The sequence below is a fragment of the Arvicola amphibius genome, chromosome 10 (genome assembly GCF_903992535.2).
Source record: "Arvicola amphibius chromosome 10, mArvAmp1.2, whole genome shotgun sequence".
NCBI classification, from domain to species: Eukaryota; Metazoa; Chordata; class Mammalia; order Rodentia; family Cricetidae; genus Arvicola; species Arvicola amphibius.
In genome coordinates, this window is record NC_052056.1 from 40,418,614 (window position 1) to 40,440,930 (window position 22,317).

The following is a 22,317-nucleotide window of genomic DNA, read 5'->3' on the forward strand; positions in this document are numbered from 1 at the left end:
ATCACGTGAGAATGTAAAATAAATCCAGTGAGTGCTGCAGGGGCTTTCTCTTGGTGGCAGGGTCCTCTTTCCTGACCCCACCCCTATCCCCATTCCTGCTGCATCCCTGCCCCATCTCTGCCCTCCTCTGCATTATCTGTTTGAGCAATTTCCACCATTTTTAGCTTTTGATTTCAGTTTGTTTATACTGGTGTGTGTGTGTGTGTGTGTGTGTGTGTGTAAATTATGTGAGTTTATCACGAAATTAGTATGTTTGCGACTGGATGATAAACATTGCCTTGCATAGATTAACAGGGCTATGTGCTTTCTCTCCTGCATTGGAGCAGTCTGAAGAATGCATTGGTGGAGCTTTTGTGGCTGCTTTGTTTTTTGTTTTGTGAGGCATGGTCTTGCCGTGTAGCCCAGGCTGTCCTGATTTCACAGTCCTCCTGCTGTAGTCTTCCCACTCGGGGAGCACGTGCCTCTGCCGTAGTGCTCAGCCCCTCCCCTCCCTGCCCATCCCTTCCCCTCTCTCTTTCTTTCCAGGACTTGAGCTCCTCCTGCCTGTAGGGCTGTACACCGCTGTTGTGGGATATTTGTACACTGTGAAGATGCATTGTTGTGAATGACTTAATAAAGAACTGAATGGCCAATAGCTAGGCAGGAGGCATTCATGGGACTCCCGAAGATGAATCTAGGGATGCCAGAAGACATGGAAGAAGCAGGCTGGGTAGTACATGGCAGTTTGAAGATTAGTAGAAATGAGTTAAGTTCTACAGCTAGTTTGACACAAACCTAAGCTATAGGCTGAGCTTTCATCATTAATAAGTCTGTGTATCATTACTTGCATGCTGGCAGCAAATGCGAAACTACTGCTGCATACCACCATGCCTACCCTAACACTTAACCGTGACAGTCTCTAATGGCATTATGTTATCAGGTCTTTGTAATGTGCATTATTTTAATGGTCCATACCTGTCCTATGAGGCAACTATTATATTTACTACCCTTAGCTTGTTTCAAACCTCTCCTTTTCCTTGTCTAACCCCTGAGGTTCTTTGAACTTTCCAAAACTGAAGAATTTCGCCTATGCTTATTTAACTTAGACATTTTCCATGCTGTTATCTGGGACTTTACATTTTGTTGCAGATGGCTTATCTTATGAAACATTTTATACTGAAAAGGTAACTCCCTAGAATATCATGTGAAGAGCATGCAGTTCCGTAGAGGGAAGGTGTTATCCATGGTTTAAAAAAACCCATTGAAATAATAGCACCATCTCATTGTGTTGCTTTTGGGGGAGGGGAGTAAGGTAACATCATTGCCAAATAAAACAGGATGCTATCATGGACTTGATGTACTCTACGTGACTTAGAAAAGCTGTTTAGGGTCTCTGTGACCTGTTTAATCTGCTCTTTTTTCCACACTGTTCTACCATGCAAGGGGTAGGGCTTGTCAAAAAGAGAACAGTTGTTTTAATTTCTAGTGAGTTGATTCTGATGAGTCTCTGCTTCTGTATTTTAATTTTTATAGTTTTATAGAAGTATAATTTCCATCCTATGAATTCACTCATTTAAAGTCCAACTTGTATTGATTTCTACTGAATGTATAGAGTTGTACAACTATGACAACAATCTATAAAACCCAAAAAGCCCTCTTGAGCTTGCCTATACTGTCCTCAACTTGTCCCCTCCAGGCCTGCACAGCCTGCAGGCTGCTTCAGGTCTGTTGTGAGTTGCCTTTTCCACACATTTCTAGCTTATGGAATAATGTGCCTTCAGCATTTTACTTCTAGATTGGTTTTACTAATGAAACATGTGTTAGCGGTTTGATGCCTGTATTTCTAAGCAGCATCCCATTGTATATGATGTGTGTGTGTGTGTGTGTGTGTGTGTGTGTGTGTATGGACACACATGCACATACACACAGATTCATTTCATAAGTTCTGTCACTTTATTATATTTCCATTTTTCTTGGAGTAGAGTTCTAAGATAGGTTGTTATAATATGTTTAAGTATGACTTTTTTTTAAGAAATAAACTATTTTCCAAGGATCCTGTGCTATTTTATGTTCTTACTAGCAATACATGAGCCTCTCTGTTCTCTAAGTCTCATTGCACCTCATGTGGTTTTGATGGTAGCTGTTCCAGTAAATGTGCACTAGTGTTGTGATTTAGATATTGTCTTATCAGTGTTCTGTTGCTTTGAAGAGACATGGTGAGCACAGAACTCTTTTAAAAGAAAATATTTAATTGAGCAATCACTTAAAGTTTAAGAGGGTCAGCCCACTGTCCTCCTGACAGGGAAGGTGGGGCTAGCATGACGTGGGATAGCAGCTGAGAGCTACATTCTGATCCTCAAGCAGAGAGATGGGCTTCAGGGGCGGAGAGGAGAGAGACTGGGTCTGGTATGGGCCTTTGAAACCTCAAAGCCCACCCCCAGGGACATACTTTTAACAAAGTCATGCCTACTCAAACAAGTCATACCTCCTGATCCTTCCCAAATAGTGCCACTCTCTGGAGACTAGGACTTCAAATATATGAACCTGTTAGGGCCATTCTTATTCAAACTACCACAGATGTATATATCCCTTTAAAATTAGATTATCTTAAGCTGGGTGGCAGTGGTGCACGCCTTTAATTCCAGCACTTGGGAGGTAGAGGCAGGCCGATCTCTGTGAGTTTGAGGCCAGCCTGATCTACAAGAGCTAGTTCCAGGACATGAGCCAAAGCTAGAGAGAAACCCTGTCTCAAAACACCAAAAAAGAAAGAAAGAAAGAAAGAGATTATCTTTTAAATTGAATTGTCATAGGTCTTCCTATATTTTAGCTATAAACCCTTTATAAAATGTATGATTTATATTATTTCTATCAGGCTATATATTGAAATTTTAATTTTCTTAAATTGTTGATAGCAATAAAGATTTTTAATATTTTTAGAGTAAACTCTGTGTGTGTTTGTGTGTGTGTGTGTCTGTCTGTCTGTCTGTCTGTCTGTGTATGCACATGCGAGCACAGGGGCCAGAAGAGAGCAGAAGAAGGTGTGTGTCTGTGTGTCTCTGTGTGTGTGTATGCACATGTGAGCACAGGGGCCAGAAGAGAGCAGAAGAAGGTGTGTGTCTGTGTGTGTGTATGCACATGTGAGCACAGAGGCCAGAAGAGAGCAGAAGAAGGTGTGTGTCTGTGTGTGTGTGTGTGTATGCACATGTGAGCACAGGGGCCAGAAGGGAGCAGAAGAAGGTGTGTGTGTGTGTGTGTGTGTGTGTGTGTGTGTATGCACATGTGAGCACAGGGGCCAAAAGCGAGCAGAAGAAGGTGCTGGGTGTCACTCGGGAGTCAGAGGCCATCGTGACCAACCTCTTCACATATGGGTACCAGGAACCCAACCTGGGTCTTCCACAGAGCAGTGTGTGTGCTTTTAACCACTGGGCCATCTAAGATACCTCTGATAGCCAGGTGGTGGTGGCACACGCCTTTAATACCAGACCATGGAAGACAGAGGCAGGCAGATCTCTTTGAGTTCGAGGCCAGCCTGGTCTACAAGAGCTAGTTCCAGGACAGGCTCCTAAGCTAAGAGGAACCCTGTCTCAAAAAAAATCTCTCTGATTAGAGGAAAGTAACTTTAAGTTTTCTTTATGTTTATTTGTAAATGGACAGTAAGTTTAGCTTTTTCTGTTTAAGCTTAGAAGATTGGAGTCAGTATTTGCATATTGTGTATGAGGTATGGGTTCAAATTCTATTTTTCTCTTTTTGAGTTACTGTAGTATTGCCATATTGTTCCCACACCACGTGGTAGATAGGAAATCCTGTTTTTTTTCTCCCTTTGTTTGTACCTTGTTGGAAAGTGTCTAGCCATGAACACCAGGTGCCCTCAATCCTGTGTGATTTGTCTGTATGTCATTCCTCACACTAACACTTAACTGTCTTGGTTGTTAGAGCTCTATAGAAAATTTTGAAATCAGATCGTATGAACATCATTTAAAAATTAATCTGTTTTATGTGTATGAGTGTATTGCCTACATATGTATTTGTAATTTGTGTGTGCAGTGCCTGCAGAACTAGAGTTAACAGGTTGTGAGCAACATGTGGGTGCTGGGCATCAAACCTGAGCCCTCTGCAGGAGCGGCCAGTGCTCTTAACTGCTGGGCCAGATCTTGAGCCTTTTACCATTATTTTTTTTTATTATGTTCTTTTATTTCTTTTAACTCTTTGTGATTCTTCCTTTGTCATGTGTCGTGACCAACCCCTTCACACACGGGTACCAGGAACCCAACCCGGGTTTTCCACAGAGCAGTGTGTGTGCTTTTAACCACTGGGCCATCTAAGATACCTCTGATAGCCAGGCTGAAATTAATTCAGTGCCATGTGCTTAAAAAAGCCTGGTGGAGTTTTAATTGGATTTGCTCTGAATTTTATCATTGGGAAGATTAATTGACCTCTTATTGATATTGAATCTCCCATCTCATGAACACTGTGTATCTTTCCACTTGTGTGATCTGATTACTTCTTTCATTAATGTTCCATATGTGGCTGTGAGCATAAAGACATGCACATACTTTGGAAGATTTGCAGACGAGCACGAGGTTTTATGGTGCAGTAGGGTGTCCTACTACTCTAATGGTGCTTTCAAGATTCAGTTCATGGCTTTTTCAGGATTTATCAGTTTCTGTTCAGACCGCCATGGTGTATCTGACTTTAAAATTATTTTCTCAGATGCAACGGAGTGAGCTTCTTCCTTTCTTATTTTGGCTCAGTGAGCGATGAGTCATTGTCTGGTTAGAGCATTCCCTCGATGTGTTCACAGCTCTAACTGTATGTGATGTGATGCCGTGATACTCACAGGGCTGTTAGGAAAGGACACGCACAGGACCAAATTATTCCTTTCTCTGCAGGTGTCACAGTGTCCCTGGAAGTGTCCGAGAGCCCTGGCAGTATCCAGGTGGCCCGGGGCCAGACTGCAGTCCTCCCGTGTGCCTTCTCTACCAGTGCTGCTCTCATTAACCTCAATGTCATCTGGATGGTCATTCCTCTCTCGAATGCAAACCAGCCTGAACAGGTAGGTACCTCTGTCCCCACCCCCCAAAACTGTGGATCTTTATGGAAGACAGTGTGAGGGAAGCATCGTGGGAATGTTTGATTTCTAGAGTAAGGACATGGTCAGTGTGCCCTCTCCACTACATGATTAGTTAATATTCTGAAGGCTGTCCTCCTTTTACAAGGATGTCATCATTATCCACTAGCAGATGCTAAGGAGAGTCTTCTGCGGGTTTTGTGTAGGACTTTGGAGTATTGAGAAGAAAACACTGCTGTAACGCAAATACTAAGAAGGCAAAGTCTGTCTTTCAGGAAGAGATTGACGCTAACTTAGGTGACTTAGAATGATCTCTAAAGAGTGATGAGAGTAAGAAGCTGTAGGCAGGAGTTTACTTTGCTGAGTTACTTATGTACCCTAACACAGTAGGCTTGCCAGCCGGCATGCATCCTAACACAGTAGGCTTGCCAGCCAACATGCATCCTAACACAGTAGGCTTGCCAGCCAACATGCATGTAAACACAGTAGGCTTACCAGCCAACATGCATGTAAACACAGTAGGCTGACCAGCCAACATGCATCCTAACACAGTAGGCTTACCAGCCAGCATGCATGTAAACACAGTAGGCTGACCAGCCAACATGCATCCAAACCTTACTAGCCATCTCAGATTCTCATACAAATGAGAGTATGCCACATGGAAAGACACATGTAAAAATGGAAGCTGCCCTCAGAAATTTCTATCAGTTCTAGGAAATAAATTAATAATCTCAGATCCCTACTATAAAATTAATTAACTGTGGTAGTCACCACAGTTTTATTTACAAAGATGACATTCATTTTCTGAAGCTCTTCTGATTTCATCTTACTCTCTAGCCAATTTAGTGAAGTAAAATTTCTAGTACAAAATTCAATAGAAACTTCTGTAAAAATAATTGATTTTGAATTTCTTATTTGAAAATTGCACACAGGGATGCAGTGCATCTTCAAACCATGAAACGTTTGCCGTAGACTAAGTTTGGGGGTTCATTTTATTAAATCACATCATTTTAATCATCAGTTATGGGGTTAAACATGTTAAAAAAAGAATCAGTGGAAGGTTTCCCACACATGCACAGGAAGATCCTGAAAGGCCCTCATCATTCTCAGGGCACGGAGCGTTCTGCCATGCTATATGCCGTGTTTCTCCCGGGAATAGTTAGCTCTGATAACTGTTGGCCCTGAGAGTTGGCAGGCGACAGTAGTCATGGACTTGCAATGTTCCCTTCCTTTTATAATGTTGATATCCAGCCTGTGAGTGTTCAGAATTCTGTGGCCTAATTAGTATGAGAACAGCAATGCAAATACCTTTTGGATTTCATCTCACCATTAACCTTTGCACTGGTAGAAATATTTATGTGCTGATAGTAGCATTCAAAATATTTTTTTAATGTTCTGATAAATTAAGGAAGGGAACTAGTTACTCGAATTATGCACACGAGAGTTTAGAGTCCTAAGATACTCATAGATGGGGCGGTTACAGAAAGTTGCCGACAGCCCTGAGAAATTAGAATTTCCACTCTTGGTTGCAGGTCCGTTTGGTTCTGTCCACCAGGTTATGTGCTGAGGAGGGGCTACCATGGCCGGTGTTCTGACATATTGCTTCCTTTCGCAGGTCATTCTCTACCAGGGTGGACAGATGTTTGATGGCGCCCCCAGGTTCCATGGGAGGGTAGGATTTACAGGCACCATGCCTGCTACCAATGTCTCCATCTTCATCAATAACACTCAACTCTCAGATACAGGCACCTACCAGTGCTTGGTGAACAACCTTCCAGACAGAGGGGGCAGGAACATTGGGGTCGCTGGCCTCACTGTGTTAGGTGAGTGACAGACAAGTCCCACTACCTTAGGCTTCACTTACAAATCTACTTGAAACCATGCTTACTTCTGTACTTCACATTTCCTTCTCTGCTCCATCCCTATGATCTGAGCGCCCCACCCCCCTCCTGCCTTCTCACCCACAATGTCCCTGGACTTTTTTATGCTTCTTTTACCTAATGCTGTTTTCTGACAGTGGATGAAGGGTGACATAAAAGTCATTTTTAAGATCCTGGAGAGCAGGAACTTTCTGCTGTGGTAAAACTCAATCATGAATAATTTGCTGTAAGCAAAAAGTAGAGGTGTCGCTTGTGTGAGGATAATAGTTACTTTCACAGGAAGTGGACCTGGCGTAGTTTTAACTCCACCTCCTTATGCAAGACATCCTTGTTTCTAGTATACCAGATCATCACCTTAGAAGTGAGATCAAACCGATTTAGGGTCTGGTCCTTTAAGACAGCAAATGAACCAAGTTTAGATTGAAACTGGAGGGGCTCATTCAAGCCAGCACTCTGCATACTGTATAATGTGGCTAGACTCTGCACTATAAAATTATATTCCCTGCAGCTGTTTGAAGTCTCAGTCCTCATGTCTCTCAGACAGGTTACTTGTAGAAGTGGCTTCCAGGCAGATTATCGTGGAAGGAGGGATGCATTCATCATTTGGGCAGAAGAGGAAGTACTCAGGAAGGCCCTTCCTCCCCCCGCTCAGCTCCCAGTATCTGTCTCCCTAGTCCTGTCCAGCCCGCTCCTCACCCCTTTTCTCCCTTCCCACTGCTAAGCTATTTCAGGATACTGATGTTTTTCTCAATCAAGGAGAAAATACTTTAATCCTTGGTGCCCTGTTCTTCCAGCCTTCTAACAGTTCTGAAAGCTAAGGACCAGGTTGCAGACATATCTTCTGAAGATAATATTCATTATATTAAAGCTATATAGAGTTCTGAGGACTCTGAGTACAGTAATGACTCCTAAAGGAAATAGATGCCATTCTAATGTTTACGTGATAGTTGAGCAACTGGCTGCTTGCAGTATCCGTCTTAAAAGAATTCCTAAGGTGAAACAAAATCCTTTATTTTATAGTGAATGCCACCTTAAAATAATCACTTTAGGTTTAGCTTCACAATAGCACAGTGGTAATGTCGAAGGCGTCCAGGAGGCTGGCTCACCCCAGCACAGCAGACCGTTATTCAGATACCACCCCCGCCCCCCGCCGCCTTTGTGGTAGTTCTGGACCCTATGCATGCCAGGCAAGCATTCTGCCAGTGAGCTACCTTCCCAGACCCCTCCACCCTCAGCTTACTTAAGTCTCTCTTCCACTCCCTGGCTTTCTGATTGCTCTGTCTGTCCCTAACTTATTCTGTGCTTCCGGTTTTTGTGTCTCTGAAGGGGTGAACTCATTTACTGAGAAGGCGTTAGGATTAAGAACATCATCACCTGTACATAAACTCAGTCGAGTCTACCAATCTGGAACTCCATGTCGTGGGTTTTGTTCATATGTTCACTCTTTTGTGCCAGTGGGAGCCATCCATTTCCTCCCTTTGGTGTTGCTTTGGTGATTTTTGTATCCTGGTTGCCGGTGTCCTTGTTAGTCATTAATGAGTATAGTTTTGGATTTTGAAACACCCCCTGCCTTATAGTTAACATTCTTTAACTTGAGCCTCACTGGAAGCTGAAGAACCATAAAGCTGGTTCTGCTACAAATCCAGCCCATCTAGTCTTCGTAAAATAGCGGAGGACCTGACTACAGTGGGCTTTGTTAGCGGACAGAAGGGGGAGTCAGTTTCTGCTCTGGAAATGGGTTTGAATGTGTCTTTTCAGCAATGTCTTTAAAGGCAGTGTGTTGACCTGAAGGCTCTTAAGAATCCTTTAGAGGGAGCATTCAAACCAAAGCTCTAAGATACCTTAAAATGTAACCGAAAGCCATGGCTCCTTTTGCTCCCTCCTCTCACATGCAAGCCTTGTGCCGTCCCCTGGCGTCAGCCATGAGGCCATCTCCCTCAGTGATCCACAGTTGTTGCCTGTGGCTCCCCAGTGATGGGCATTCCTGTCTCATTGCCCGCAGTAACAGTGAACTTGTGTTACCCATCCTTCCCTTGCCAGTCCCCCCTTCTGCTCCACACTGCCAAATCCAAGGATCCCAGGACATCGGCAGCGACGTCATCCTCCTGTGTAGTTCCGAGGAAGGCATCCCTCGGCCCACTTATCTTTGGGAGAAGTTAGATAATACGCTCAAGCTACCTCCAACCGCCACTCAGGGTATGTACAGTGCCGTGAAACCTGTTTGATTAGCACCTGAGGAAAGTAAGGCACTTTAATAGTTTGTAACTGCAGAGAAGAATATGCTTTCAAGTTTAAGGTGAGTATGACATTTTCTCTCTCGTTCCTACATGACTTTTAAGAATGTATCTGGTAGGATGAAAACTTTATTTCTCCAGTGGAGCTTTAAAGTAGCGTACCTGTAGTGCCATTGAGTTAACATAACACTGGGGCAGTTCTTGACACCTCTGCGAACTCACTTTCTGCCCATTTTAGCGTAAGAGAGATCTGTGTAAACATAAGGGGATTAGTTCTCCTGTTTCAGCCTCAAGTCTACTTAGAGGATGAGGATGAAAAAGAACAGGGAAGGGGCCCGTGACCTAAGCTCACACCAGACAGGTAAAGGTGAGGAGCCATGCATGCATGCCATTGGTGGTTCTGGATCTGAACCCTTCATTTGGATTTGATAGTGAAGAAAGTACCTTTGAAACTCTCAGATGTTATTAAATAAGATGAGAGGAAGTGATAGGTTTGTGTAAAGTCTTGTGTTTCAAGAAAATCCAATTCCGCGCCCTTGAGTACAGTGATATCTTTAATACAGACTGGTTTCCTCGTCTCATTCTTGGGCTAGATGATCAACTCTTTAGTGAGAGCTAGCCCTTAACAAAAAGGCCCCCGATGGATCAGCTGCGCCTCAGTTTGAATCATCCTGGTGATCTGTGCCTGCCCCAAGAAAGGAAAGCCTTGGGCTGCTGGGTGACATTAGGTGTAATTAGGAACCAGGGTGACATCCTCTAAAAAGCCTGCAAGTAAACTCCCTCTAGAATCAGAGGAACACTGATGGACTCTCCCGGCCTTTTAGTTCATAGAGCCCCAAATTCATTAGTTTTTAAACCTTCTTTCCAGCTCAGTAGCTTTTAGGTCACTTTTGTAGTGACTGGTGCAGTTCCATTGTCCATGTGCCCCACCTTCTTCCCCACCCTCACTGCCTCTTCATTGCTAAATGCTTGGGCTACACTGTGGGATAAATAGCTGTCTTGTGGACTGACTTGTTAATCTCACCATTGTAAGTGGCAGGCTTAAAATAGCGCGTGTTGAAATGCTGAAAACTGAAGTCCAGCGTTTCCAGTAACTCTGTCTACAACAGTTCACTTCTCCAGTCCTGTGTTAACCGTTCTGTAAGATGAGGGGTTTGGCGGTATCATCTAGAACCTCTGAAACACTGAGGATCTGAACTTCATATCCGTATTCATATTCTCTGTGGAACACTGGGTAAAGGGTGAAATTTGGGTGAACATCTGACAATCCCATGTATGTTGGCTGAGAGGTACATGTAGCAAGGGCTCCTGTATCTCTCTGTTTTTGATAAGTCTATATTTGCAACTTGAGAATTCTTTGGTATTTCGGGATAAAGGTGAATGAACATGAATGCCAATGATGACGATGGTGGACTTTTGTAATTCAGCCTTTGGATAAATTCTCAGAAGTACTTCAGATAAACTTACTTGCTCAATTAAATGTGCATGGTTTTTCTTCAGTTTCACCTCTTGATACCTATATGAACAAAGTAGATCTTAACATACATCCCCAAAACAATTTAAATAACTTTTTTTACTAGAAGATTTAACTCATTGATTATATGTACAGTACTTTAAAATTTGAACTCCTAAAGAATTTTCTGAGGAAATACTATTTAGGTAGGGCATCCTATGAGTCTGGCCAGTAACAGAACATTATTTCGCAATAAGTAGTTTGTGGGGCCCTACTGTGAAACTCTAAGAGTCTGTTATTCCGCAGCCTTTTGCTTATGACCTGGCATCAACAGTGCCGCTGTTATCACTGTGTCATTTCTTCAGTGTCCGTTAGTCAGCCTTCTTCTGTGAGGCAGTGCTTCACCTACACTTAGCATTCCATTCGATACATTATGTTTCCATGAACTCACCACAGATTAGCCAGAGGGAGCTCCTTCAAGCCCCATACCATAAACATTCATTTCACAAAATTCTTTTTTTTTTTTCGAGACAGGGTTTCCCTGTAGTTTCTAGAGCCTGTCCTGGAACTAGCTCTTGTAGACCAGGCTGGCCTCGAACTCAGAGATCCGCCTGCCTCTGCCTCCCGAGTGCTGGGATTAAAGGCGTGCGCCACCACCGCCTGGCTCACTTCACAAAATTCTTTTTGGGGTTGTGCTTTAGATTTTAATCTCCCATTACTGTATGCTTAAACTGCTTTGAAATTGTGACTTTTTTTTTTTTGGCCCAGTATATTTTAGGATATCGTTTTGTAACTTGTGTTAAGCCGTAAGAAGTTTTCTTAGAAATATATCTTTATATTTGTTCTGCTTGGCGTGCCCAACCTTTTGATTTTTGTGACCTGATATAACAAAATAAAAAAGTATAATGTTTTAAGGAAAAAATTCATAATGTTTTAAGTAATTTTATGAGATTGTGTTGGGCAACATTTACAGCTATTTCTGACCATATGCCACAAACTGAACATTCCTGGCAGACTTTTAAATCCCATGTAAGATATTTTGAAAAATACATATATTTGCCAGACGCTGTAATTTGTAGTACATGTTCTAATGCAACTGTCTATATCTAACTGTACATAAAAATTACCCATCAGTCTTTACTGCATGTCGATTCTCCATGACCCTCTCCAAATATTCTGATTCCATTGGTTTATAGTAGACTCTAGCATTGATATCTTAAATGTGTCTAATATACAGTTAGAAAAATCACTTAACAACTCATTGCCACACCTAGAAGGATACATCTCATATTGCACAGGGTGACTGATTTCAGGAGTGACACCTCTTCCCTTTTCAGCCTCTTGGTCATCAAGGGCTTTGGTAAACATGGTGGCTCTTCTCAGTAGCTCAGTAAAATCTGAACTCAACAAGGAAAGCTGTGAGATATAACTGGGATATAATTAGGACTGCACTCCTTTGTTCTAACTCAAAGAGGAAGAAAAAACCCTCACAAACACAAAACTTGGAGAGCCCTAAGATACCTTTCTTTAAAAAAATTATGGCAAATAATGACAATTAATTTCTGATAATCTTTCCATTGGAAAATAGAAAATTAAAACTTTATTTATCAACCGTCCACAGTTTCCAAAGCTAATTTATACATCTTTTCTTATATTTCTAAGAACAACTTGGTCGACCCCATTTTTCCATAATTGATCACAGGGAAGGAATGTAAAGGTCTTGTCAGCTTGCTTGAGACCTCTGTGCAGAGCTTTGTTAGAAACAGCACAGTTGGAACAGGGGAAAATCTTAAAAAGCACCATAGCCTAATGCTGTTTTATTACAAAGTTTGAAATCTAAATGAACCAAGTCAGAAATGAAAAGGGGTCATCAACAGTACACACAGAGGAAATCTAGAGAATCAAACCCCGTAGTCCACCAAAGTGTACTAATTTGGAAAATCTAAAAGAGGTGGATGATTTTCTCAGTACATACCATTAACTAAAGTTAAATCATAATCACGTGGGCAATTTAAACAGACCTGTAATCCCTAATGAAATAGAAGCAGTCATTAAAAGTCACCCAATCAAAAAGGTCCAGGGCCAGATGGTTATAGTGTAGAATTCTGTTCAAAGAAGAGGTAATGCCAGTGCTCCTCAAATTATTCCATAACACATAAACAGATCATTGCCAAACTCATTTTATGAGGTCACAATTAACCCTGATACCCAAACTACATGAAGAACCAACAAAGAAAGAGAATTACATACTTCTGTGTGACAAAACTTTTTGTAGCAAAATACACATCTACTTACCACAACTAGGGGTCCCACAACAGAACAAAGGATATTGCTGAAGCCAACTTGATAAGCCAATAAGTTTTTTTCTTTTTTTGGGGGGGCGGGGGTTACTTACAGGTATGTGGATCAGGGGTTACTTTTAAAATTCAAAATGATGCCCTGGCAATGCTGAAGCATGCATGGGCAGCTTGTATATGGCAGTTCTGTTGACCTCGTCCATATTGGGTTTCATGGTCTCATTTGATGAGGACGACTGACCAGGTCTCCTCCTTAAGAGGGCACCAGATCTCATTAAAGATGGTTCTGAGCCACGATGTGATTGCTGGGAATTGATTCAGGACCTTTGGAAGAGCAGGCAGTGCTCTTAACCTCTGAGCCATCTCTCCAGCTTACCAGAAAATAAAAGCGTCAAAGGCAGCTGAATTTTCAGTGTCTACACCAGCAAGGGTGACAGCTAACGAAACTGGGAACCTGGAGCCGGTAGGCAGCTCAACAGAATAGAGAGTGTCTTTTCCAGGTACCTCAGGAGTGTGAAGCCTTCTAGGCAGCTCGACTGGTTCCTGCTTCTTCAAGGCAGCTGTTTTGGTCTCAGGTTCTCCTTTGTGGCTTTTCTTCTCTGGGAGCATTCTTTGAAGTGCAGCTTCCTTCCCTATAAAATGGACTCACAACTTCTATGTTTATTTTTACTGGTGGGGACCTAGTAAGTCTGATGAATTTCAGGCACTTCCTGAAGCTATCTTGAGTTGTGTACCTTCCTGTTTAAAGAACTTCCCTACAGAGAAGGAATCTATTCAATCTTGGAGGAAGCTGTAAAGACATAATAGACCATTTTCCCATATTATCACAGATGTAAAAATTCTCATATAAAATCCTGAAAACTGAATCCAAGAACACATAAAAAAGATGGCCCGCCTTGGTCAAATAGGCTTTATTCCACAGATGCAGGATTGGTTCAACATATAAATAACTTGAAAGACGAAAAACAAAAATGCATGACCCTGTCATTAGATGCAGAAAAGGCCTTTGACAAAATTCCAACACCCCTTCATGATAGAACTCCTGTAGACTTTAGGGATTCAAGGTACATAACCTCAACATAATAAAGTCAATTTACAGAAAGTTCATAGTCAACATCTTAATGGAGAGAAACTCAAAGGAATTCTACTGAAATCAGGAACAAGACAAGGTTGTCTACTCTCTCCATACCTATTCAATATAGCACATAAAATATATTTTAAATAAAAAGAACCATAACTATTTTCTTACCCAGTCTGAGTATTATGTGACCCTCATGGAAGAAGAAAAGTTTTCATTAACTTAAACTGTTGAATAACTAGGTGTTTTTTATCCCTTGCTTCATGACAAATATCATATTATTCACTCATAAGTGGCTTTTACACATAAAACAAAGAAAACTAGCCTAAAATTCACAATCTGTGAGAACCCAGACAACAATAAGGACACTAAGAGAGACATACATGGATGTAATCTACATGGGAAGTAGAAAAAGACAAGATCTCCTGAGTAAATTCGGAGCATGGGGACCATGGGAGAGGGTTGAAGGAGAGGGGAGAGGCAGGGAGAGGACAAAAGAAAAATGTATAGCTCAATAAAATCAATAAAAAACACTAGATATTATTACTTAAAGCACCACACACAGATTGTAAAAAGCATTGTGTAATATTTGAGGAGTCTGGATGTTCTTGCTGACATTCTGAGTATTTCCAGATGTGTAACCAGAAAAGTTAGCAAGAGGTACATTTTAGAAGAAGTGTAAGAAACCAGGGTGAAAGTGAGCATCCAGGTCGTAAATGGGAGACTTTGATGGATGAAGACGCTCGAAGAAAGTGATGGGGTAGAGAAGAAATGGGGAAGATTAGCATTCAGAATGAGTAAAGATAAAATCATCAGCATCTTAGCTCAGCCAACAGCAACACAAAAATGATACATACTCCATTCATGTGTCTCCTGAGCAGAGATCAAACCTCCTCCTGAGTAGTATACAAAATGTCACATTGCATTTAAATTTTCTCTTTAAGAGTGGTAGTTACAGTGTTAACTATTTGTATTATTATTTTTTATTTCTATTAAGAGTTTTTTTCATGTGTCTGTGTATGATTAGATGTACTTGAGTTCAGGTGCCTGTTGAAGCTACCTATGGAGTTGGATCCCCTGGAACTGGAGTTCCAGGCATTTGTGAGCAGCTGACATGGATTGTGGGTACCTAACGTAGGTCCTGCAAGAACTGCAAAACAGTTTTTGTTCTTAACCACTGCACTGCACTTCCAGCCCCGTGTTCATGCTTTTAAATAGATTTTTTTTATCTGGCCTTTATTTGGTGTTAATATTCCCTTTGGTTTTATATTTACCATTAAATATTTGTTTCAAGGAGAGATCATGTTTGCATATAATTTTACCTAAGTAATAGTAAACCATTTATCTATCATTATATTTTAAACAGAACTTCTGATTCCTTTATATAAGAAATTATTCACTGTTATTGTGATCCTTCTTTTAAGATGTATAAATCATAAAAATACAGACTGATTTATGGTATTTGACATTCTTATTACTCCTGTAAAATCCCAAATATTGACATCTACTGAGAATTTAAGATACTAGAGGCTTTTCTACATTTCTCAACCAAGTTTTTAAGGATTTTAAATATGTGTGTGTGTGTGTGTGTGTGTGTGTGTGTGTGTGTGTGTTTGTGTGTGTAGTCCCAAGAAATACCGGTGTAGATACAGCAGCAGAGAGCATCCTGGTCAGGTTAACATGCAGGGTCATTCGGTTCTCATAGGTCGAGGGACTTTTCTAGTTACAGATGAGGAAGCTAAAACACACATCACCAAGCAGGTCCTCATCGCTAGTAGGAGGCAGAGCAGACTTGAGCACAAGCAGTCTGCCTCCCAAACACACCCTCAGCTAATGCACTCTTGACCCAGCCCAGTGTGGGCTCTGGAACTAAGAATCGCAGATAAAATTGGGAAGAATCATGTGTACTTGTTTCTGTGATCCTGAAGGGCCCGCTAGGCCGCATGTACCGCCTGTGTGTGACCCAGTGCATGCGCAAACCCAGACTGTGTTTGCTGCCTTCTCACCTTCCCACACTGTAGTTCCCCAAACCACATGTCCATGTTTGGAAGAAGGAAGATCAGAGGGACAGCTCCCCTCATCCTTCATGTCAGCAAATTGTTCCTGTCCCAACACAGGCCTGACCGGTATCAGGGTGGGACATGTGCTTGTCTGCTGCAGTCTGGTGTTTGCTGAGGGCTGGTTCCTAGCTCAGCTTTCCTGATTTGCTGCTTCTTAATCCTTCCTTATCAGTGTGTGTGGTGTGTGTCCTATCTGTCACCTTATTACATCTGAGTGAGCTGTACCATGGCACGTCAGCCCCATTGAGCCACGTTTTCTTATGGCAAATGCTCACCGTGTCTGTATCTGGAGACAAAAAAAAAAAAAAAAAAAAAAAAAAAAAAGGAGGATGGGTGGCCTCAGCTTTTTAAGAGTGACTTTATAGCGGCATCCCTTGGAGTTGGCTGCTGTGTGCATGCCCAAGTGCCGCTCAAAGCAGCTGTTGAAAATCCCCCTAGTTGTCTCTGGGGATGTCAACAAAATTAGTGGTTTGATGTGAACTGATTGAATTTTTAGAATCTTGGGAGGAAAAGTGGAAGAAAACCAGTAGCAGGCAGTATGTGGGATTGTAGGGTTGGTTACCCCGGAGCTGCTGCGTCTGTTGCCTGGAAGCTTTGGGATGACTGAAGGCGGAGTTCTGCAGATGGTTGGTTTGTTATTCCAGCAGCGCTGGCCCATGAATGGTGAGGTGCTGTGTACAGATACATCTGTGTAGCTTTAAGTCCCTCACTGGAAGGCAGGTGTCCTTGTGATCTCTGGACTTGGGCAGGTCTGATTTGAGAGACTACTGTACTTGCATTCATATGTTGTCAAGGCTACTCTGAGATGGCTCAGTTCTGGAAAGCAGAGAACACAGAACCTAAGCATGTTATGAAGATTAAATCAGGCCTACTTAAGGCTTACATACACACACATGCACACACACACACCCCAGAAAAGGAAATAATGAGTGCAAACCTAGCAACCATTAAGTACATTGACTTTGCTATGTACAATCCAATCCATGTAAGATATCAATGTAATATGGAGTTCACCTATTCTTTCCATAGAAAGGCGTCAGAGTGCTCTACGTAGCATGGGTCCTGCTACCACACAGGTCTTAAAATGTCCTCTGGAAGTGCCTTCTTTCTTCAACCAACCCGCGCTACACAGTGCATTCCAACAGAAATGGAAAATACCAAGTCTCCCTCCTTAATCTGGCCTGTGATACTGATGACACCCCAAATATGTTGGATGATTCCAGCTTTCATGAACACATCCCACTGCATTGTATTTGAAGGCTTAGACAACCCTGACAGCCTTGGTATATGGGGACCTGTATATACTCCACACCTATATTCTATTCAATTTTCAGTGTTCTTTAGGTGGCCCTCCCTTGCGCACCCTTAAGCAACCTGAGGTCTGTAGCTCTGACTGGCTGGCATTTAAACCACTCACTGAGACTCCTTGCCTTGTTAGGGTCTGTCCTGTTGATCTTCCTGGCACTGATCTCTGGATTACCCAGCACAGAGAGAGGGTCTCCATACGTATTTATGCAGTAAATGAAGGAACTGATAAAACCAGGCCCCTCTGGCTTTGCTGCAGATAAAGATGAAAGCCACTAGCAGATAACCAAATCGTAGTTCCATATAAACGTCAAGCCAGGGTAGGGATAGTTCCCAGGGCAGGCTCAGGAATTCTTGGACCTTGTGCCTGGTACTTTTCACATATGTCGTTAAGAGCTTTCTCCATTGACGTCTAAGTTTGCACTGTTTTGGATGGTTCTGATGACAGGTGTGTTTTCTTTCCAGCTAAAGGGAGGCAGTGAGGTCCAGAGCAAAGGTCTTAGATGGCCAGCCATACAGTTGCAGTTTCAGGCCATCAGCTGTGTGCCCTTTCTTAGCCAGCCATCTAAAATTACAGTGTCTTTATTTGTTCAGTAGGCTAATAATAAAAATATCTCAAAGGGTCATTAGAAAAATATCTATATATATGACTGTACCCAATGATTGGCATATTTTTGTTACTCTGGTAAGTCATTTCAATGATGTGGGCACAAATGACTAAACTGTGTTGGTACTGTGGAGTTGCTCAAGTGTTGCCAGTTAGAGCATTTCTTAATATACCTGTGTGGGGGCTTTGAAAATAAAACACAGGGCAAAACCTCCTCATGTGGGGAGCAACACCCACTGGCTACTCTGGCTTTTTCTACTCTGGATCCACCGCTGCTTCACATCAAGGCCAAGCTTCCCTGAGCTGTTCCTATAGGGTTAAGGACACAATGGAGCCACTATTGTAGGACCATTCCTGCAAGGGTATGGAGTGTCTTCAGCAGATGACTTTGGCTCATGAATGCTCCATGTGCCTGGTGGGAAATTCTGTGCTCCATGTGCCTGATGGGAAATTCTGTGAAATGGTACTGTGGTCTCAAGCTCCTCTTTTCCAGACTCACTTCTGCTCTCCTTCCAACTTTTTGTGATACTTAGAATTAGAGCATAGAATCGATTCTTTCTCTGTCATGTATAAACCAAACTGTATGGGTTCTAACCTTTTACTGCATTTCTATATAGTTACAGTGTGATGGTGCGGGAGAATTGTCTGTATTCTGTCAATCATGTTTTAAATAAACGCTGATTGGCCAGGCAGGAGGTAAAGGTGGGAAAACCAGACAGGAAGGAGAAATGATGTCATGAGAACAGGAGAATTCTGGGGAGGAAGAAGTTGATTCCTCCCATTCTTGCCCAGATCACCGAAGCAGCAGGATGTGATCTGTCCCACTGAAAAAAGGTACTGAGCCACATGGCTAACATAGATCAGAAAAATGGGTTAATTAATATGTGAGAGTTAGCCAGTGAGAGGCTAGAGCTAATGGGCCAATCAGCTTTATAACTTACAGAGATCTCTGTGTGATTTTCTTTGGGGCTTGTTGGCTGTGGGGTACAGGGCGGGACAGAAACCCCAACAAACAAGCAGGCCTGGCCCCTTCATGTTCCAGTGTGATCTTCTGATCACAGTCTCCCAAGGACAAGCCAGACCTCCCCAGTCAGGAGAGACCACTAACATTAGGTCATGATTCACTAGTCTGGATCTTGAGTTTCAAGATTGTCCTCATTTAGGACAATCCTTAATAGGTCTGTCTTTAATATGCTGTCATGATTTTCTTTAACATTTGTGAGCCAACAATTTCTCCTCTCATTATAAAAAGGAAGAAAACTGGCGACTCTCCAGTGTGGGTATAATGTCATCTTTGTTCTGATGTCTTTGTTTTCCTTCTTCGTTCCATCAAGCTGTCACTTGATTATTGTCTTTGTGACAGACCAGGTCCAGGGAACAGTCACCATCCGGAATATCAGTGTCCTGTCTTCAGGTCTGTACCAGTGTGTGGCTTCTAACGCCATCGGGACAAGCACCTGTCTCCTGGATCTTCAGGTGATCTCACGTAAGTACATGACTCAAGACTCAAATGCCCAGACTTTGGTTAAGTCACAAAATGCAGAGTTCTTTATAAGTGTTCTGAGATTATGTGAAGAGTAAACAAATTCTTTTAAATCATTGTTGAAAATATTTTATAAAAATTTTACTATTTAAGCCTCCTTGATATGCCGATCCTGTGACAGAGTGTCTTCTCAGGACCATCAAAACCAAACTAATCTTCATGTCATGGCGCTGTGGATATGACATTAGTCTGCAGTCACAGTAGTATGCAGTCTCGTGATACTCCTTTGCTTTCCCCCTAATCTCTTGGGTCTTCTGGGTGTTCAGTTATCAACAAGCAGTTTGGAACACTTCTTTTTGGTAGGGGAAATCTAGATGATTTTTATTTTGGTTGTGGAAGGACATCATGTGACTGGGATGAGGCCATAAACAATCTGAGATCCAAAGCTCTCTGGGACACCAAGGCAGGTTGAGTAGGCTCTGTCTCCTGCCCTATTCCAGCTGTGCTCTTCTGCGGCCTTGGGAGGTTGTGGTGGTTTTACTCGTCCAACAGTTGCTGTAAGCCTACTGGGAATGCCAAAGGTTAGTCAAGATCTGATTTCATGTGGATGGGATGCTTTGGGCAGCTTTGTACATTTTAATCAGACTTACTGGTGTGAATATAGCTGTATGGCATGTACATTTCTCTCTTGTTTATTTAATCTCCCTTAAATATGTTTTGCAGCCCAGCCCCGAAGCGTTGGAGTCATCGCTGGAGCTGTCGGCACCGGGGTAGTCCTCATCATTATTTGTATTGCACTAATTTCAGGGGCATTCTTTTACTGGAGAAGCAAAAATAAAGAGGAGGAGGAGGAAGAAATCCCTAATGAAATCAGGTTAGTCTGTCAGATTGCTCATCTTGCAGAGTCAGTGTGCATTTCTCTTCATTGTGGAGTCAAGGTTTCTTGGCCAGTCTTACAACTCTATGGTCAAGGTAATGCAAATGTCTAAATGCCATTTTCTTGTTATGTTTATTACTTTTCCTCATGGTCATACTCATTTTTATTCACGAAGATCCTTCATGAATCTAAGTAGGATGAAGAGCTCCCCTGTGCCACCACAGCTGCAGGGTAGACCGTGAATGTCACACCAAACAGTGAGCCTGTGAGACCTGTGTTTCATGTTGGCCGCTGTAATAGATGGGAACATGTAGAGGCAAAGGGGTTGACCACAAACATACCAGTTTCTCTACCTACTTAAGCACGACTGCTCTGTGGCTTGGTATGAAGGAGCATATTAATCATATTTCAACATGATAATAATATACACCAGGCATCCTGCGTTATGTAAAAGCACTTTGATGCTTCTGGAGGAGCTATGTCTAGGGCTTGTCAACTGGTGGTGGCTTCCTGCCCGAATCACATACAGAGAGATGGGAGTTGTGTATCTGTTAGCTCTTTCTTTTCTTTCAAAGCAGCTTGGATCCAGCCATTGTGCCCTATCCTGCTGGCTTTATCTAGTCCTAAACACCAGCCAGTGCTCCTGCTTCTCAATGCCATAGCTGATTACATTTCACCCTCAAAAAGTACCCCTCAATGGAGATCAGTTTTCAATCCTTAATTTCTTAATGGAATTCCCAAGACATAAGAAATATAGCAGGCAGTTTATATAAGAATAAAAATGTTTTAAGGAAAAAAAGTCAAGATGGTGTTTAAAGAAAGCTAGATCCTGGGATGTGGGGGTCCAGACTGTCTCAGACTTGACTACATTATTTCCCTGTTAATATGCTTTAATGATCCAGGTCTTCTCAGTTTTTCTGAATTTGTTCTCCTTCCTTCTCTGGTCTTCCTCTCTGCTGCCAGCTCTCCTTGTTCACCTCCTGTAGCTTATCAGCACACCACAGGGGTTCTTCAGATTCTGTTAGCAGTTCAGTCTTGATAGTATGAATGACTTTTTCAACTTCTTGATGTTCTTAGCCTGCTTACCTGGATGTTTTATGATGACTAATTCAGTGGGTTTCTTTGTAGGTTGTCTTCCTCATAGTTAAAAGAGATGTGTGTCTGTGTATGTGTGCTTATGTATTTGTATATGTGTGTTTCAGTTATGAATAACTTTATCTTTGTTTCATTTCAGAGAGGATGATCTTCCACCTAAATGCTCTTCTGCCAAAGCATTTCACACAGAGATATCCTCCTCGGAAAATAACACATTGACCTCTTCCAATACCTACAACAGTCGATACTGGAACAACAATCCCAAAACCCACAGAAACACAGAGTCGTTCAACCACTTCAGTGACTTACGCCAGTCTTTCTCTGGCAATGCCGTTATCCCCTCCATCTATGCAAATGGGAGCCATCTGGTCTCTGGCCCACATAAGACCCTGGTAGTGACAGCCAACAGAGAGTCCTCACCACAGGTCATGCCCAGGAACAATGGTTCAGTCAGCAGGAAGCCTTGGCCTCAGCACACACACTCCTACACTGTCAGCCAAGTGACTCTGGAGCGCATTGGTGCAGTACCTGTCATGGTGCCTGCCCAGAGTCGGGCGGGATCCCTCGTGTAGGATGTTTGAGGATGCTGTGTTTAGAAGAGAAAAAATGGAATGCCTCCTGACAAGGGGGAGAGCGGGGGGTGGGTGAGTGCTGGAAAGATAGACTTTTGTTACCATTACATTAGTGAAAAGCACCAAGAAGACAGTGCTCTTGCCTGGCCGCTGCAGTGTGTGAAGTGACCAGGAATATTCCATCATGAAGACTCAAGAAGACTGTTTCCTCACCACAGTTGTCCTGGGATTCAGTTAAAAAAAAAAAAAAAACAAAAACGCTGCATCTCAAGTGACGTGCCAAGCCAAGGAGAATGCTAGAAGCAGAATAGCGCTTACGACCCAAACCG

At 42.4% G+C, this 22,317-nt stretch overlaps 1 protein-coding gene across 1 annotated transcript; it reads left to right on the forward strand.

The window, feature by feature from the left end:
- Positions 1 to 667: 667 nt before the first annotated feature.
- On the forward strand, positions 668 to 22,082 carry Igsf11 (immunoglobulin superfamily member 11). Its single transcript, XM_042055810.1, has 8 exons — positions 668 to 761; positions 3,269 to 3,382; positions 4,869 to 5,032; positions 6,663 to 6,870; positions 8,968 to 9,123; positions 19,325 to 19,447; positions 20,168 to 20,318; positions 21,556 to 22,082. Exons 1-8 carry the CDS (start codon positions 668 to 670, stop codon positions 21,986 to 21,988), a joined length of 1,443 nt encoding a protein of 480 aa, XP_041911744.1. The 3' UTR covers positions 21,989 to 22,082.
- The last annotated feature ends 235 nt before the right edge of the window (positions 22,083 to 22,317 follow it).